The sequence below is a fragment of the Strongylocentrotus purpuratus genome, unplaced genomic scaffold (genome assembly GCF_000002235.5).
Source record: "Strongylocentrotus purpuratus isolate Spur 01 unplaced genomic scaffold, Spur_5.0 spur5_scaffold_13, whole genome shotgun sequence".
In the NCBI taxonomy this organism is placed as follows: domain Eukaryota; kingdom Metazoa; phylum Echinodermata; class Echinoidea; order Camarodonta; family Strongylocentrotidae; genus Strongylocentrotus; species Strongylocentrotus purpuratus.
This window is the reverse complement of record NW_022145598.1, coordinates 5,847,435-5,866,498: the sequence shown is the minus strand read 5'-3', so window position 1 is coordinate 5,866,498 and position 19,064 is coordinate 5,847,435. Positions and strand designations below refer to the sequence as shown.

The window sequence follows — 19,064 nt, the reverse complement described above, 5'->3', positions numbered from 1 at the left end:
CTACTAGAGATGATAAAGAACAAGTAGGGCAAGCAATCTACTGGATCTGATCGTAATAAAGGGTTTAGAAAGTATAAATGTGGGTGTGATATAGACATATGACTCAGGTTGAAGATGGAATGGGTACACCATTCATTTTCATATCCTTTGATATGGGTAATTTCAGTTAAGAAAACAAATATGCTACAGAACTATATGGGTTTGTCTGGTAGGTGAATGTACATGTGGATAATAATGTTTTTCAAAAATGATTTTTGTATTAGTTATCATCTTCTACTCTTGTAATTTCTATTATAAATCAACCAAGTGAAAACAAAAGACAACTAATTCATTTAAAATATGAACAGTAATGTATTAATGAATTGTTTTTCTTGAAATGCAAAGTGGAAAACAAATTGAATGTCTACTCATCCCAAACTGCTACACAATATTATTATTATTCCACAAGGGAGATGAATATGTTTACCTTCCTTCCAACAGAAAGAGGAAGGAAGGAAAAAAAGGTGAACGAGAAAGAGGGAGAATGTGAGAGAGAATGAGAGAGAGAGAGAGAGAGAAAGAAACAGGGAGAGCCAAATGCTACCTAACCCTGTTCCTCATCTTTGCAAGAGACACCATGCCGTAGCCTTAGGCATCTCCTAGCCCACAGCATTGAAAACATGGTGGAGAATTCATAATGGGTGAAAAGCAGGCCAAACTGAAGGCTCTACATAGCGAGCAAGCAGGCAAGCTAGAGAATCTTATCAATAGTCAGCTTTCTCTCAGGCTCACAGCAGAAGTTGCCCTCGGGCAAATGCTGGCCTGGCATTGGGTTGCCCAACACACTAAGGTTATTAACTTCTAGGCCACCATGCATAAGAAAATCGCTTATATCTGCTTTTGCTACATCACTTAAAGGGGAAGTCCACCCTGATATAAAGTTGGTTTTAATAGAAGCAGAAAAATGGAAGAAGCAGGTCAGTGAAAGTTTGAGCAAAAAACGATTAAAAATAGAAAAGTTATGAATTTTTGAAGGTTTAATCAATCAAATACAAATTGGAACTCTGTGACGTATATTGCGAGCTCCCCTCTCTTTTGCCCTGTACTAAAAAATAAATTGAAATCATACATTCATCCTAAATATAGTTATTGCAATTGTGTTTTTTATTTAACCTCTGTTTGAAACAAAGCTATTCCGTCATCATTAAGTACTACAATGAGAGTTCATGAAATTTTCTGTATGGAGCAAATTAGAGAGGAGCTCTCAATATGCGTCAATGTTGCCACTTTGTGTTTCACTTGTGAGAACTTCAAAAAAGTGTGACTTTCATTTTTTTTTTGCTTCTATTATTACTAACCCAATATGGGGGTGAGCTTCCCCATTTCATATTATAATATCTATTGGAGGTACATGGTTTTTTTTCTTTGTCAACAACAAATGATACAAAATAATAAATGTTTAAGAGGATAAATAATTTGGATGATTGACCCGAATCCATTGATGATGAATATAAAATGATTGATAAAAGCTATAGCAATGAGACAAAAGCAATATCATTGCACTACTTGTTTTAAAACTGGTACCTACCAGGTTTAGAATTATCAAATATTAAATTTAATTTTTCCATTTTAACTAAAAAATTGTAGGTGGAAAAGATCACATTACAGCACAAAAAATCAATGAGAGCCAAAGGGGACAGATATGAGGAACGGACAGATGTGGACGGGAAAAAGAGGGAGGAAATGGAGAAAGATAAAAAAAGAATAGAGAGCAAAAGAGAAGGGAGAGGGTATGAGAAAGAGGACAATGGAGGGAGAGGACAGTGAATATATGAACATATATATATGTAGATATATATTTACAGTTTTTATAGAGAGAGAGAGAGAGAGAGGGAGAGAGAGAAGAGAGAGAGAGAAAGAGAAAGAGAGAGAGAGTGAGAGAAAGAGAAAGAGAGAGAGAGAAAGAGAAAGAGAGAGAGAGAGAGAGAGAAAGAGAGAGAGAGAGAGAGAGAGAGAGAGAGAGAGAGAGAGAGAGAGAGAGAGAGAGAGAGAGAGAGAGTGTGTCAGGGACTCAGGGTCCCCCTATTTTTACAAGCAGGTAAATCCATTTCCAACCGTCTAACAATATCACAAGCTTTATCAACAAAAAGGTAATGAAACACATTTTTAATCCTAATCATTTATAAGTGCTAAGACAAGAAAACTGAATAAAGGAATTAACAAAAAATATATTTTGTGTATAGCAGATATTGAGAAAGGAGAGAGTTCTGGTGAAATAGATGGGATGAAAGTCTACAGGGCAGAGAGTATGTTAGATTGACAGAAGAAAATACTGATTGGGAAGAGAGAACGGAGAGAGATTAATAAAGTGAAGACAAGGGAAGTTTGGACAAGACAGATGATTAGAAATGCCCTGAGCTATTTTGATTCAAAATGCACTAGGTTGTTATCTAGCAAGATCATTTTGTGATTACAACCCTCATATTATTATTCTGTTCAATACATGGGTTGAATCACTCATAAATAGAACCTCCTCGGGTGACAAACATACCCCACCCTCCCCACTTTACACCCACCCACACAAAACCACTCACTCACACACACACGCACGCACACACGCACGGGCAGAAAAATCGTTTTTCTCTGCATACAGGAAATAATGCTTGCCTGAATCAATATACATCCAAATATTCAGGTATTAACAATTCTCACATTCGTCTTTATTCAGATATTAAAAATCACTAGTAGAGAAAAGAGTAGAACCAACATTCACCAATATTTAAACTTCAAATCATAAAATACAACTCACATTACAAGATAATGGCTTTAGGAATGTTCCTTTTATATCAATATAAGCTAATAATTCAAAAGTAACTTAGCAATGTAACATGTCACAAAGTAATCCTCATCATCATTTTACCTTGAAATCACATCATCAATACTCAAATACTTCAACATTCTACGAGTCTACGTGAATGTCCACCAGAAGACACTAATCTTACCATTAACAGGAGGGTAGAAAATCTTCCATCACAATTATCTATTTTTCAGATCTTAGTTATGCAATACTTTGCACTCCAATTTCATAGTTCACCTTTGCATTGCAGGCTTCTAGATTACATAGTTAGGCCATCTCAAATATCATTTTGTTGAGCCTGCTTTTCTACTCACAGCCTTCCCCAAGAAAGGAAACTGGCTACAGATTAAATCAAGGTGTTTCACATTTCTTAAAAACACTACAAAAGTGGGAAAATTTGCTCTTAATATTGCTGAAAATGACTAGCTTTCAAGGTTGGGTGAGTGGTAACCATTTTGATCTTGTATTACACTACCTGTCAAATATTAAAACATTTATAACCTCTCACTTCCTTTCTATTTTATTCCTTTTCACTTCAAATTATATTCTCTATAGTATACTTGTCTTGCTATTTCCTCCTTTCATCTCTTTTGTAAGACATTTTAACTTTTTGATGATAATCATAACATCTGCATGCAAACTTTCATGAATTCTTTCTTCTGAAAATTAATATGGTTTTTCCTACACCCTATTTCCTGATATTTTATACCTATCACTGATCAATTTTGTTTTTCAGTCCTTCACTTTTTAAACATTGATAGATTATTTCTTATTCCTCTTCCCCTTCCCCTTCTCTCTCTCTCTCTCTCTCTCTAGCACAATTCTTATTCTTGCATCAATTCCCCCACCACATTCTTTTTGTCCCATTTCACTTTCTCTCTTTCTCTCTCTTTTAGTCTATTCCCCCCCCCCCTTCTCTCTGTCTCCCTCCTCCCTCTAACTCCCTCACTTCTCACTGTCTCTCCATAATATTTTCTCCCGCTCTCTCTCTTACTCTGTCCACCCTTCCCCTCTTTCCTCTCTCCCTCTCTTCTCTCTTTTGCTCTTCAGTTTTCTGATTCCCTCACTTCCCACTGTCTCTCCATCGTTTTTTTCTCCCTCTCTCTCTCTCTCTCTCACTCTCTCTCTCTCTCTCTCTCTTCCCCCTCTCTCCCTCTCTCTCTCTCTCCCACTGTCTGTCTGTTTTGCTCTCTCTGTCCGTCTCTCTCTCTCTCCGTCTTTCACCCAATAATCAGAGGAGTATATTGAGAAAGAGGGGTGAATGACAGAGGAGCGTGTATTGGATGCCTGAGGCCATGAGTTTTAGATTGCAGCACATAGCGCACACAGATGTCTTGCTCTTCTCTCATCTACCCCTCAAAATTGACAGATATTTTTTTCTATCGCGATTATCCACGGAAAAAGAGAGAAAAAAAGCAAAATATAAGAATTTGAAGATGGAAGATTGAATTGAACAAGTCACGGAGGATGAAAAGGGGGAAATAAATGAAGCGGTTTAGCAGTTTACATCCTCTCTACTAGATGGATAACATAGCAATGGTTATCCACCTAATTAAACCACAAACCCATGATATATAACTACAAATAAATATCTGTTAAATTGTAAACATTAATACACATGATTATTCATTTGGTATGCCTTGCTAAGTTTATGGAAATAGTATGTAAGAAGATACCGAGGGAGTAAAATGGAGGAACATATAAAGAATAATCAGAAAAGAAGACAATCCAGCTCCCCATAAATACAAATGAAGAGAGAAAAGGGGAAGGGATGTAAAGGACTAATTAAGATAAAATCAAGATTTGGAGAAGAAAAAAAAAGGATATTCAGCCTTTCATAGGCTGTAAAGTTTAGTGGCATAGACACAAGTAATTATATTTTCATAAGAGGATTATCTATTTATCATTCCCAGTACAAATATATAATGTATGTGTGTGTTCATGCTAACATGTTAACACATTCTTTAATTTCACTTAATACTCTCCAGTCACAAACAAAATAAGGAAAGTGTATTACAATGTTGCATGATTCAAAGGATTTTTTAGGGAGAAACAAACAAGAAAACTTGATCTTACCTTTCCAAACCTGGTTGCATATGACCCCGTTAACAGTGAGTGGAAGATGATTATGGTTTCATCCAAATCCCAAACAAATACTCTCTGTGAAGAATAGAGCAAGATGGAAACATAATCTAAATAAGAGAAATGCAACATTACAAATACTGACAAACAAACCCATCCATTTATTCACTCACATAAAGAAAGGCACATGAACCTGTTTGTGTGATAAGAAGATCTAAACAAATCTATCAGAAAATGCATTTAGTCAACATTTATGCTGAGTAAACAAATAGTTAATCATATGGATCATGGACAAAAAACAATCAAACTAAATGCTACTCATGGTGTATGCTTTATTTCATCACAGCTAAACAGTCTAGATTAAGAGGCTGTTTTTTTGTTGACGTTAGTTTTTGAGACATGGCCGATTATAAATGTAGGTTGGAGTCACAAAAGAAATTGACAATGGGGAAATGTGACAGAAGCAGAACTTGATCAATATGATAATGTGGTCTTATTTACCCAGAGTAGATAGGCCTACATGAGAGCTAATTCTGCTCTTCCTTCAGGCAATGTAATTATTATTACCCTAGCAATGCTAGCTACCCATAACACCCATCATTACACAGTGGGCAAAGAATCCCATCTAAGATTGTAAGCACTGAGCAAGGATTGAACCAGGGGTGTTTCACAAAGATCCTAAGTTGAACTTATCTCTAAGTTGGTCTTAACAACTATGGAAAGCTGTTAACATCTCTGAAAATATTTTGTACAAGTTATATTAAAAGGCATAACATGTTGATGCAAATCATTCATATTTTCCATTATCAAGGATATTTCATGTTCTTGATGTGGAATTTATGAAAAATCTTAAATACATGAATTTTTGCTTTTGAATATATTTTAGTTCAAGGCTACAAATGGCTCTATGTAATGTTTGAGTCCAACTTAGAGTTAAGTTTGACTTGGGACCTTTGTGGAACACCCCCCTGGGATGGCTTGTATGGGAGTCAGGAGCCTTCACGAATATTGCTCCCACAATCCACTGAAAGAATTGTCTTTCTTGCAATTGGTTCATATCAAGTGTAGATTTCTACCTTACAGGGATTTGTCTTCATTGACTTCTAAAATAAAGAAAATGGATCGTATCTACCTAATTTGAGTAATTTCAAAACAAATAGGCAGTTACAGACATTTTAATGCCAATAACGATCTGCTTAATGCAATATCACGTTCGTGCATAAAGCAGAACATTGGAATACGGTGCACCCTTCTGCCAGCCACACAATTATATATTAATAATAAGTGCTTAATTGATAGCATGAGTAATGAATAATAAGGTATTGATATTTACCTCTAAACCATCTTCTGGAGGTGGTGATGGATTATTTCTTCTACTTCTTCCTGCTGACTTGGTTCTATTACCATTCTTGGGACCTTGACCTTGACCTTGACGCCCTCTTCCAATACCATTGGCATCATCCAGTTTGATGGAGGCATCGGTGGTGAAAGTATTCTCAACTGCATGAGAGAGAGATGGAGTGGTGGAGGGGTCAGATTGTGGCGGAGTTGGGTCGACTTCTTTAAGATAAGTGAGAAACAACGAGGAAAAATGCCATGTGATGGAGTATAATGGGGGTATATTTTGCATTGGGTGTATGATAAATGTACATGTATACTGAGAAATGCTATGTTGATGGAGTGTACAGGTGGATGCTTTGAGTGGAGTACATGATAAGTGAGGTACATGTAAGGACTTTTTCAGATGGTGCCAATCAAAATCTTATTGCATTTATTTTGAGACATCCCAAATGAAGGTATCATTGAATTTGACAAAAGTATATTGAGAAATGTCAGGTTACTTAGTAGATAAATAGACCCATTCACACAGCCCAAAACCATTTTGTAAACCATCATTTTGTTACTGATATTTACACTACTTGAAAAATCCATAGAAAAACGTCAGTGTTTGCTCATTCTGTTTTTTGGGTGAGTAGTGCACATGCCCAACATCGCTGCTCTGCATGTGATCACATGGAAGTGAGAAGAGTCACATGACCACAAACTGGAATCATTCATCAATGTTTTGAGAGCGAGCATTTACACTGCAAAAATCTGTGAAATCTCTGCCGGCTTTTTATAAAACCACACTCCAGAGGTGGGTTTAAGTTTTTCCGTCCTGTTTGCCGATAGTAGCGACTAGTATGCAGCTCTTGTGTCATTTTTAGTGAATTCTTCAAAAAAGATGAGTGGTATATATGGTGATATGATTTAAATCTTTACAAGAGGATTCTTTACACCGAGGGGGCAACCTGTTCATAAGGAGGAAAATATATAAAAGATTTATTAAAGCAGATAATGAAGATTGAAGAATATAAATGAAAACGGGGCAAAGAAAAGAAAGTGTGCTTTCTATTTGAGATGTAAATTGGTAGCTCGATGTATTAAGTGAGGGTTCACCTTGTCTTTCACCTTGAAATGATGTCTGGTTGAGGAGGAGGTAAACAAGCACCTTGCAGGTTAGGAACCTCATCAAAATGCATTGCAATCTAATGCTGATAATTTAGACATCGACTGATAGGTTTAGGATGCATGTTCATGCACGCATTACCCAACACGAATAATGTGAAACCAAAGGAGGCTAAGCGCTCAGTGAGTTAACAACACTTAATGCCATGGATTGTAAACCTAGATGAGCAGTTGATGAGGAACCAGGAGGGTGTCACCAGAGGCATATCCTTTAACCTGTTGAATGCCATATCTTAAAATACCTCTCCCTCAAACACTATGCATACCGAGTGAGATACAAGGTAAGTCAGGCTATGTGGTATGGGATAGCAGGTTTTGTGAGCTGGTTATGTGTGAATTGTGGTGAATAATAAGTATACAGATACAAGTAGATAAAATCAAAATATTAAAACAAAATGTAATACTTCTGTTCCATACAAATATATATCATAGAACATTACAACAAGAAAAGTAAGAATGGATATATCTCCCTTCATGCAAAATGACCTTACAATAAAAGAAAACTATCAAGCCTTGAGACCTTTTTTGACAGTTTTGATAACAATTAAACAGTAAGCACACACAAAAAAAGGAATACCCAATTTGTTTTCATCCCAAATATAATTGAACATACGGTAGTAACTTTACTGAACTTCAAATTCATCCAGTTATTTGAGCAGTGTCTTCTGACAGATATGCCTGTGTACATCTAGGCAAAACAGAAAAGCGGGTTGCCAAAGCAGTCGCACACAGAGAGGGGGACTGTAGAGAGTCTCTCACCAAATAAACCTTAAGACAGGATACAATTTTAAATCATTCTAGGAGAGAGGGGAAAATTTGGTCAAATCTTGTGCATCTTGATGACAAGCTTCCTCTGGCCGCTAGCTTGCTTCACTGAGGGCGACATGAACGTTATGGAGATAATTCCAATCGCCTCGTTCCTCATCAGCTCAAGTAGTTTGGCCCAGAGGCAATTGGCGCGAGGAGCGCTTTAAAAACCGTTCAAGAAACGGGGAAAGAGTATGGGAAGCGTAACCATAGACGCCAGATGAAGTGAGAGGGGAAAGGGATAGTCGGTCGGTGTGCAGTCGGCGAAACGACCGGTGTAAAGGTCTCTCTCGAAAGGTGAGTCGCAGATTGAAGTTGTTGGAGGGGGTCCCTGTCCTAGGAGCAGGGAGAACTTGATTTGGAGAGTGTTAGTGATATGCAGTGACCACTCCAATCAACCCTACATAGCACCATTCTTACCTACCCCTCTCAACCAGTCTTTAACTCAGTGACTACTGATGATCTATCTATCACACACTCCTTAACCATCTACTGCATACCTTTACAGCCTTCACCCTCCCCTTCACACTCCCTTTGAACTAACAGAAAAGAAGGTCTCAGCATCATGTGCCTTTCATTTCCAAAAAAAAAAGAAAAAAAAGAAATTCACTTCACTTCACTCTGTTACCAAATTTTATAACAAAAAGGATGCAAATCAATATTAACCTTTCAATCACAATTTAAAATAAGTAAATATGTGTTTGGGTTTATCAGAATTTGAAATCAGTGTATTTGTACATGGTAAACTGTAAACATAACTTCAATATTGTAGAATTTGTGCCAAGCATTAATCATTTTCAAGTTTAAAGATAAAGTTGAGTTCTGGTCATACGATTGCATTGTGAAGGAAACCTTGTGGAATCGATTAGAAAAGGTTGATCATCTAGCATAAAGGTATTGGCGTGTACTGCAAGGTTCTGGAATCATCAAAATGATAAGAAATTTGGCCCAGTCTTGGTAAAGTTACAAGCACTGTTCACAGAAAGATAAATATGGAAATACACAAACGTGTGGCATAAAAATACATCCCAATTGTTATGATGTTACATGTCATATTTAGAATATCAAGGCATTTGAAGAGCCATGTTTCTCAGGGAAAATTTATATCTGATGTTCTTCCACACTTGCATAATGCAATGATAACGCTCACAAATTATTTGTCGCCTCTTCCAAGAACTCAACCTTCACTTTAAACCCTGTTAAGAGATTGCCCTCAAGGACTGGAGGAAAAGAGAAGAGGAAGGTGGAGTAAGGGTTATTCAGAATGAAGTTCTATGAAGAGAAATCAGGGAATCAGAAGAGACAAGACAAGATGGAGTGAGATTGGGAGATACAGGGGCACACAGACTGTGTATGGGTACAAGGTACACAAAACGAGAGGGAAGGGGGGAGAGAGAGAGAAGGGGGGGGAATAAAATGGATTAAACTTTAACCTTTTTAAAGTTATCTGACACAATTTAGTATTACAAAGTTCATTACATTCCTAAACAATGCCATTCCCTCGTCAGCTGGAGACTGAGTTCCCTACCAACCATCGTGACTTCTTACACTCTGATTCTATCACCCCTTCCCTACCAAACGTCTAGACTGTTACCATCCTGATCTATAACCTCTTCCCTACCGAACATCTCGACTTGTTACCACTCTGATTCTATCACCCCTACCGGTACCCTACCAAACATCTAGACTTGTTACAACTCTGATTCTATCACCCCTACCTGTACCCTACCAAACATCTAGACTTGTTACAACTCTGATTCTATCACCCCTACCTGTACCCTACCAAACATCTAGACTTGTTACAACTCTGATTCTATCACCCCTACTGGTACCCTACCAAACATCTAGACTTGTTACAACTCTGATTCTATCACCCCTACTGGTACCCTACCCAACATCAAGACTTGTTATAACTCTGATTCTATCACCCCTACTGGTACCCTACCAAACATCTAGACTTGTTACAACTCTGATTTTATCACCCCTACCGGTACCCTACCAAACATCTAGACTTGTTACCACTCTGATTATATTAGCCCTGACACATATATAATGGTCTCATTTCAGGCAAGCCCTCTTATTATCCTGCTGTCGTTCTATTCAGTGCCACAAAGGTCATCTGAGGTCATCATCTGTTGCCCATGGGTGACAGGCGCAACCTTGTGACCCATAAACAATAATGGTTGGGGTCACTCCACCCCTATTTCATTCCAACTTTAATTTCTGCAGGCAAATTAACTTTCATTCATTTATTCATCATAAACTTGTCTTCTTTCAGCTATTTTCAATCCCTACTTCTCCACAATTATCTATCTTTCAGATGTGTTTCACAATTATCCATCTCTTCACTCCGTAAGTCTGTCATGCCTTTCATTTTTTTCAATTAGCCTGATTTTTTCCTGACCATTTTGTTTGCTAAATGAAATTCATTTCTCTTACCCATGTTGAATTCATAACCACAAATATTTTATACCAGTAATCATTCATCTTCCATTTTCAGTCCTTTCTCTTCTCTTTCTTCCTCCTAGTATATTTCTGACCTTCCCGGGTTCTTTCATGATTGAAAGTTGATGAGAAGCTAACTCTCTATATAGCTCCAAGATATTCTTTTGGTACATATATCAGGGGCTGTTTGTACAAGCTTCAATAGGCCGCTTTCTCTCATTCGCCCCATTCTCTCTGATAATAGTATGCATTGAGTACCAGCAGGACTATAATTGTCCATAACATTTTATGGCCCAATTTTCTAGATTGTCCCTAATCCCCTGCGGTAAAAATTCACTTTCTCCCAAGTTTAATTGAGTCTTTTCTCTCTCTCTCTCTCTCTCTCTCTCTCTCTCTCTCTCTCTCTCTCTCTCTCTCTCTCTCTCTCTCTCTCTCTCTCTCTCTCTCTCTCTCTCTCTCTTTCTCTCCCTCTCTTCCATAATGGTAACATTGTATTTCTGAATACCCCTTCTCTCTCAACTGAATGTAAGCTCAAATCCTTGGTTGATTCTAGTCCCATTTACAGGTCATTTCCATACTCATTACAATAGAAAATGTGCATTCTAAAAAGGAACAATAAATCGGGAAGAATCTTATAATTCGTCCAGTACTATTTGATACTTAATATCAACATCTAAGCAACTTTTATTTGCTATTCTAGACACAAGTACCTATGATCAAAAGAAAAAGCTAAAAACAAACAAACTGTAGTGCCATTTCAATCATTTAAAATCAGCCCTGCAGAAAAATCTCACACCTGTTTAAATGAATTTTAAAATAGTGAATAATTGAGTAGAATGGCGCGCGTCTCTTGACAAACACAAATCAATAACACAGCCTTTAAGAAGCTTCTTCCAAACCAGCAATGTGATGCGTCACATCAATTTCTACGACCTGCGAACGTGACTTCACGCTTGTATTCAAACAACTAAGAAAACTAGAGAGAAATATGCAGTGGTTTAGCCCTGGGGGAAAGAGAATCATTCGGTCTTCACAGGAATGCATGCTGGAGACCAAGAAAATGACAGAAAATTCGCCAGGAGGTAAAGGGATAAAATTGTCAAAATGGGGGAAAAAATACAATTTCGAAAAGCTACAGCCAGGCATACAATGGTTATTTAAAATCATTTAAAATCAAGTCATTGTTTGTATCTATCATAAACTGAGTACCTAACTATTGAGCAGTATGAAAGGTTAAATCTCAAATGTAATTTAAGTTAAACAAATCAACATTTCCTCATATCCTAACTCTTTCCATTACCACATGAGATGTTTATGGTCTCACCTGTTTTGCATTATCAAATTATATCAAGCTTATTAGGTATCATTTGCCCTTTGTCATAGCCTCTTATCATGAGAGAAGTGTTGCAGATCGAAGGCAGTAAACAGAAATAGTGCAAAGAAAATATTCATTACCAACATATTGAATAATGTATTGCTCTGTTTTAAAAGCATTTTTATATACCGTTGAGTTATCCAGTCCACAATTAATGATAAAATGGTTAACTCTGACTTGTAAGCAGATTGCCAATAATCTATACGTTCAACCTAGCTCAGGAGATATATCTCAGCGTTTCACAAAATTTGAGTGAAATTGGATAATCATCACAATCACATAAGAATTGCATAAATTAACAAGATGAAATTTGTAAAGGATGACTGATGAGACGAGGGAAGATAAAATAGTAAATATCTTTTTACTCACTGTCACTTGGTAACGGCGCTAACTGGTATGTTGTTGTATTAGGTAACGGCGTGCTAGCGCTCAAGCTATTTGACATAGAGTAGGGACTGTAATTTTGTGAAGCATAGTACTGGTTGAAACCGGTTTGACTGTAGGCCGTATAAGAACCATATTCTACACCCTGTAAAGAAACAAGACAAATAAAAGTAAGATTTCATGATATAAACTTTGACACAAATCAACCTCACCAAAGCACTTCTGTGCAGTGCCTCGTAGTAAACAGGACTGAAAAGAGATCTTTCAACATAATACCAACCATTTTGCACTAAATTTTATCAGGTGTGTACCTTCAGAGAGTAGAATAAGATTTATGCCAAACAAAAGTACTACAATTCTCTGAATTTGAATCCTTTTGAATAACAATAATAATATATAATAACGTTTTATTTACCCAGGGTAGCCGCTTCAGTTATAACATAACATAATATAACATAATATGTTATAACTAACCCTTCTCCAATCTAATATGCTGAGCGCCTAGCTAGAAGGCAGAAGGTCCCATTGTTACAAGTCTTTGGTATGACTCGGCCGGGGTTCGAAACCACGACCTCCCATTCATGAGGCGGGCACTCTAACCACTGAGCCACCATGCCCGGTTATGAATCAGTGCAATTATAAAATAATATTTACATACCTGATGTGTACTGTTGAAACCCTGTGAATTTGTTGTTGTATTGCTGGTTGATGGGTATGTGTAGCCTGCCGTTGTAAACGTACCTGGCAAACACAAACAATACATGTACAAGCATTAGACAAGATGAATAACTTACACCAACTACCAACTAACTACACCAACAGTCCATTTCAGGACTACAAACCCTCAAGAAAGATTACCGAGAGTCCTTTTCAGGACTCCTCAATCCTCCCTCTCTCTCTCACATGGTGCACCCGCAAGCCTACTGTATGAATAACTTAATCGTGGATTTTCTTTCAACCTCATCTATTATGAAGATAAATTGATATTTTACATAAAATTTGATGGAGAAGTGTTAGTAAGGTTCAGGAGGTTGAAATACTGAATTGCTTCAGATTCTGATTTTGGTACCCACTAAATTGGGCATATCTCAACCAATACAAAGTCCTTCTGGAAAGCCTACTTTCTGACAGAGGTGTAGTTGAAATGAAGATGAACATCCCCATTACTTAACTTATTCAGGATTATGCAATTTGAAATAACAACATGATTTTCTATTAAATGGCGTTCATCCCAATTTATCTCACATTCAAAAGTGATTATGAGAAAAACAAGGTGAAAATGGTAATTATCCTTTAGGGAATGCTATGTGTTTCTTTGATTTACCTGTATTGGTCATTTTCAGTGACACTTTAGTTGCTTCCTTTGCCTCTCATGCGATTATGCACAAAATAGTGGGAACTACTTGATGCAGGACTGCATTATACAAAAGAGTGACTATGCAAAATTACCCATTTTCTGTCTGGATTAGCTCCAAGACAACCATTTTAAAACCTTGATAGATTAATCTTGCAATGGAAACATTTCTTAAAGGGAAAGTCTACCCTGATCTTCAGTTGGATTTAATAAAAGCAGAAAGTTGAGAGAAACATGCCATAATGAGGGTTCTGTGAGCTACTGAATGGATAAAGAAAGGTACCTTGCAGGCCATAATAAGGGCTCTGTGAGGTACTGAATGGATAAAGAGAGGTACCTTGGATGCCATAATAAGGGCTCTGTGGGGTACTGAATGGATAAAGAGAGGTACCTTGCATGCCATAATAAGGGCTCTGTGAGGTACTGCATGGATAAAGAAAGGTACCTTGCATGCCATTAATAAGGGCTCTGTGAGGTACTGAATGGATAAAGAAAGGTACCTTGCATGCCATAATAAGGGCTCTGTGTTGCTTGCGGACTACCAGTGAAGCTTGATGAACCATATGTACTAAGATACGACCCTTGACCTTGTAATGTAGCCGGGTCCGACTTTAAAGACTTTGCTCCTGTAAAATAATAAAATTAATGCCCACTTTGTTAGAAACATGGATGGAACACCTGGCATATTTTAGGTACCAGCATATATTTCTTGTCATTCACAAATATTTATTTTATTTGTTAACCAAAATGTTGATCATACCGCCGTGCTCATATTTGGATAATACGTGTAACGCTTTTATTAAGATAATTTTTTTGGGGTGCTAAATGAGTGTAAAAGCAATACGTTTTTTTAATTCAATAATTGGAACAAATTAGAGCAAGTATTCTTGGTGACTATACTAACTTTAAAAAAGAAAAGAAAGAATCTAATGACTTACAAGTTTTGGATTGCACTCAGTTCCTAAATAATTCAAATTATGCCATAGGACATAGTTACAATTCCTATACTAGCCCATAAGTGAGATATAAGGAAGTGATCTTACCATAGGACATAGCTTGTCCTACTAGCCCATAGGGCGAGGGTGATGTCTGAGTAGAGTAGGGGTAACTGGAGGCACTCTGAGAACCAAATGTGCCTTGTGTTTGTGATCCTACTGGTTGAAAGTTGGCGCCCTGAGCCGTTGGAGTAGGCAAGATGTGTGGGTATGCTTGACTGTAACAAAAACATTAAAACAATTTATTCTACTTCTCCACTCAACTGGTTATTAAATAAATCCTTAAGAACATTCAAATTTTATAACATATACCTGGCAGCAAATACATGCTACACATATCATTAGAAGGGATTATTTCAACCAAAATTGAAATTTGGTTTTGTGATGTTGCCACCATGTTTACGACTGAATATCAATCTACCCCCCTGAATGTAGCACTCCTATATGACCTTCACAATGGTGACTATGGTCTAATGAAAAATAGCTCAGTTTATTTGTTTGGTGCAGAGGTGTCACCCCCATCTAAACTCTGCAACCAAAATCAAAAAGAAAGACTGAAGCTGGAATTCAAACTGATTCTTTGATGCTACCATTTGTCCTTAGGCCTTGCACAGCAGGGGACTCAAGGCTAGGGTCCAGAAACTGGGCACAATTTCTCTCCCCTCTCTCTCTCTCTCTCTCTCTCTCTCTCTCTCTCTCTCTCTCTCTCTCTCTCTCTCTCTCTCGCCCATTCACACAGCCCAAAAACACTTTTGAAAAATCATTGATTTTGGGGGACTACCATTTACACTACTGGAATAAACCTTTAAAGGTAAAGACCAGTTTTGGAAACACCCAAATTTCAAAAAATGAAATGGAAGCTCTTATTACCAATCATGTTAAAGAGTAATTTTTGACAAATACATGATGATACAATTTTTGCCGGGAAACCGCTTACTAATTGATATATTTGGTAAATTAGTTTATCTATTGGTGTGTTTGAGATAAACGCATGTGTCGCGCACGTGTGCGTAGTCCCATAAACATCTTTCTGCGTACAGTGCTTGTAACTTTACGAAGACTAGGCCAAATTTCTTATCATTTTGATGATTCCATAACCTTGCAGTACACACCAATGCTAGATAATCAACCTTTTCTGATCGATTCCACAACGTTTCTTTCACAATACAATCGCATGACCATTACTGGTCTTTATCTTTAAAAGAATGTTGGTGTTTGCTCATTTAAATTTTCAACAAGTAATGCGCATGCGTGACTTGTCTCTGCTTTGCATGCGATCACACGAAAACCAGGAGGAGAGTCACATGACCAAAATACAAAATCAAACTAAAGTTTTGAGAGCGGGCATTTACACTGCCAAAATCAGTGAAATTTTGGCAGGAGTTTCAAAAATACCACATTTCAGTGGTGAATTTTTGTATTTCTGTTTTACGTCCTGTTTGCTAGTAGTACCGATATAAACCACATAATGTGAGAAAAATCAACCATTTTTGCTTACAGTGTGAATGCGGCTACTCTCCTTTTTGGGGAGAAGTTCCTCACATTTCCAGTTTATCACAATGACTGATCTTTTTCTCAGTAAACTTTTGTATCATGTGTAAAAATAAAAGTAAGGTTTACCGAATACATAGCAAATGTATGAAGACATGACAAAAGTACCGGTATGTTATTACGTGTTAACCACAGAAATCTCATGAACACAGCTAAAATAAAAATGGTTCATAATCCAACACAATTTGACTAGTCCTTGCTTGCTAGAGTTTACCTATTTTAATAATTCTTCAGATAAGCTGACAGCTTTTGCCAGTAACTTGAATTTATTTGAAAAAAATTCTTATGCAATATGAATCTACTTTTATTTTAGATAAATTTGCATTCTTTACAATAGAAGTTGCACTTATTTGTGAAACTTAGCATCACATGTGACACAATGAAGACAATGACCTATAACCTAAGAACATTGCATTATAATCAAGATCGTCTCACTTCCCTTCTTGACTAAAAACCCCTAAAAACAAACAAGCTGAAGAGATCTTTTGATTGGTCAGGTACCACAGTTTCCTTCTAAACTTGTAAACTTCCTCTTGGTCAGATCAGGTGTTCGGAAGTCTCGTGGCATGACACGGAAACTTCTTGATATCCAATCAGTATTGCTTTCACTAATTTGTTCAAACTTTTCTTTCATTTTCTAGTTTTTTCTTTTGACTGTGATAGATTATTAGCTAATAAGAGTTGCTAACTTTTGTCAATCTCAATCTCAAACATTTTGTTAAGATGACTTCCTGTTGATGCTTATTCATTGTACTTTCCAATTCATCAATTTTCATTATCATTTATACTATAAGGTTCAATATCTCAAGCCCAAACTGAACTTAAAACATCTTTTTACCTCTACCCAAATTCAAGGCAACTTATCATCCCCCCCCCCCCCCCCCACACACACAAAAAAAAAAAACATAAACTAAATGCATCATCTTTAAAAAGGAAAAAAATAAGAGATACCTACAAAAAAAAAATCAGATTACATAAAATGGGAAGGGAGGGGGCACCAAAGTATTGCAAAGGACTCCTCTCCACTCCTAGATGCATGTCCTTCCAATATATTAAATTATTGATTTTTTTTTAAGTCTGAAATGTTGTGAAAAACAAAATACAAAATCTGACGTAATTGCTTTCTCAAAAGAATGAACTAACTACAGTCATATTGATGTGTAGCCAAACATAAGAATAAAGAAATGTAAGAGAGAAATTATAGATTGGAACACTTCATCAACACTTTCCATTACCACTTTAAAATACAGGTTTCACTTAAGAGATGAAAAAAACCCATTAGATTGTACCTTTTGAGGTTGAATGATCAATCTAATAACCTTCCTTTCAGCCATTATTTAAAGAAAATTAAAGTTGTCTTCCTAGAAGTTTGATTCAGAGATGCCATTGACATCTTAAATAGTACAAAATAAATCAGAATCTGATGATGGAGACACCATAGGAACATCGTGCAAATAGAATGAAAATATCAATAAATAATAGTTATCACATTTATTCAAAATATGAATATCTTCCCTCTCTCCACAAGTATGTAATACTGATGTGAAGTAATAGCAAAACATTCTCCCTTTGCACAATTAAGCTTATTTTTCAGGATTTGTTTTTCCTTAGAACTTGTGACTCCTTAAAAATTGTTTGATGATAGTATTATTTTAGCTTCCTGTTTTGAAGCTGAATAATTATGTAAAGACACAGGAAGGGTGGAGGTGTTCATATCCCCATTCACCGGATATATCATCAACCACACAGGAAAAAAATACATCCACCTTTAATACATCCTCTACCAACAAATGGACCACAGCTTTCACAATAACTACTTCCTATCATATATTTTAAAATGTGGGAAAAGGACCATTTTCATTTCTTGGGGTTGTTGTTGTTTATTTTTTGGTGGGGAGGATTTGAAATGGGAGATCACTTTGATATAAAATTCCATCTTAAACATTTTAAAATTAAAAGAGATATGAAGCAAAACCAGTCCCTCTAAAATGTTTTATAATCAGCAAGAGAAACAATAAAATGAGCACAGAATAGACTCTTTTTTTCTTCTTCAATGTACCAACAAAAAAGGTATCAATTCTCACACTTTGTTTTCTAAAGCATATGCCAATGAAATCAGGAAAACACAAGCACTGACAATTTTTTTTGTTTCTCAACACTGCATAATATTAAATTTGCTTGCTTTTACTGTCTTTAGGATTTTTCTCTTTTTTACTTTTGCCTTTTCTTTGTTTCTTTGTTTGATGTTTTTTATCACTTAATTAATACCAAGGTTCTCTGTTAAATGTTAAATAATATATTTCTGTGAACAAAGCAGCAAATTATCATACTCATTAGGATCGATTTAAAGATGATGGAATTCATAAATAAAATGTCTTTAAATAAGAAATATGAGCACACTACAATTTTAATTGCAGAGATCAATAAATGCACTATCTTTAAATCACTTCACAAGCAGATCATGATAAACTGCACGAACATTTTCAAGTCTATAATTAATGTAATATCGAGTCCTTAATTTCTCAAAAGTACTAGTAGAATGAAAGTCCTAGTTAACCTAGGACAGCTGAAATTCGAAAAAATAAATGTATACTAATTTTGAATTTATATGTTAAAAAGGTTCGAAAGGTGATGAAAACAGAATTATATATTATATTTTAAAATCACCCTTTTTTTGACGAGATCTATGAGTTATAGGTTATTCCTAATTTAGTATGAAAACTACTA

At 36.3% G+C, this 19,064-nt stretch overlaps 1 protein-coding gene and 1 long non-coding RNA gene across 5 annotated transcripts in view; one reads left to right on the top strand and one right to left on the bottom strand.

The window, feature by feature from the left end:
* LOC584048 (eyes absent homolog 1) overlaps positions 1 to 19,064 on the bottom strand; it is an 88,120-nt gene that overhangs the window by 28,787 nt on the left and 40,269 nt on the right. For 2 of the 4 annotated variants that reach the window (XM_003730033.3, XM_011667844.2), the window contains 6 exons: positions 14,835 to 15,004; positions 14,292 to 14,417; positions 13,096 to 13,178; positions 12,423 to 12,582; positions 6,252 to 6,478; positions 4,913 to 4,996 (listed from right to left, as the gene is read on the bottom strand). In XM_003730033.3, coding sequence (XP_003730081.1) covers positions 4,913 to 4,996; positions 6,252 to 6,478; positions 12,423 to 12,582; positions 13,096 to 13,178; positions 14,292 to 14,417; positions 14,835 to 15,004 — 850 coding nt within the window. The remainder of the gene's footprint in view (positions 1 to 4,912; positions 4,997 to 6,251; positions 6,479 to 12,422; positions 12,583 to 13,095; positions 13,179 to 14,291; positions 14,418 to 14,834; positions 15,005 to 19,064) is intronic. The other 2 variants (XM_030982767.1, XM_030982769.1) reach the window with 2 other exon arrangements.
* LOC115922958 lies at positions 12,935 to 15,029 on the top strand. The gene is made up of 2 exons (XR_004063695.1): positions 12,935 to 13,174; positions 14,288 to 15,029. It is a non-coding gene; the product is annotated as an uncharacterized LOC115922958 (long non-coding RNA).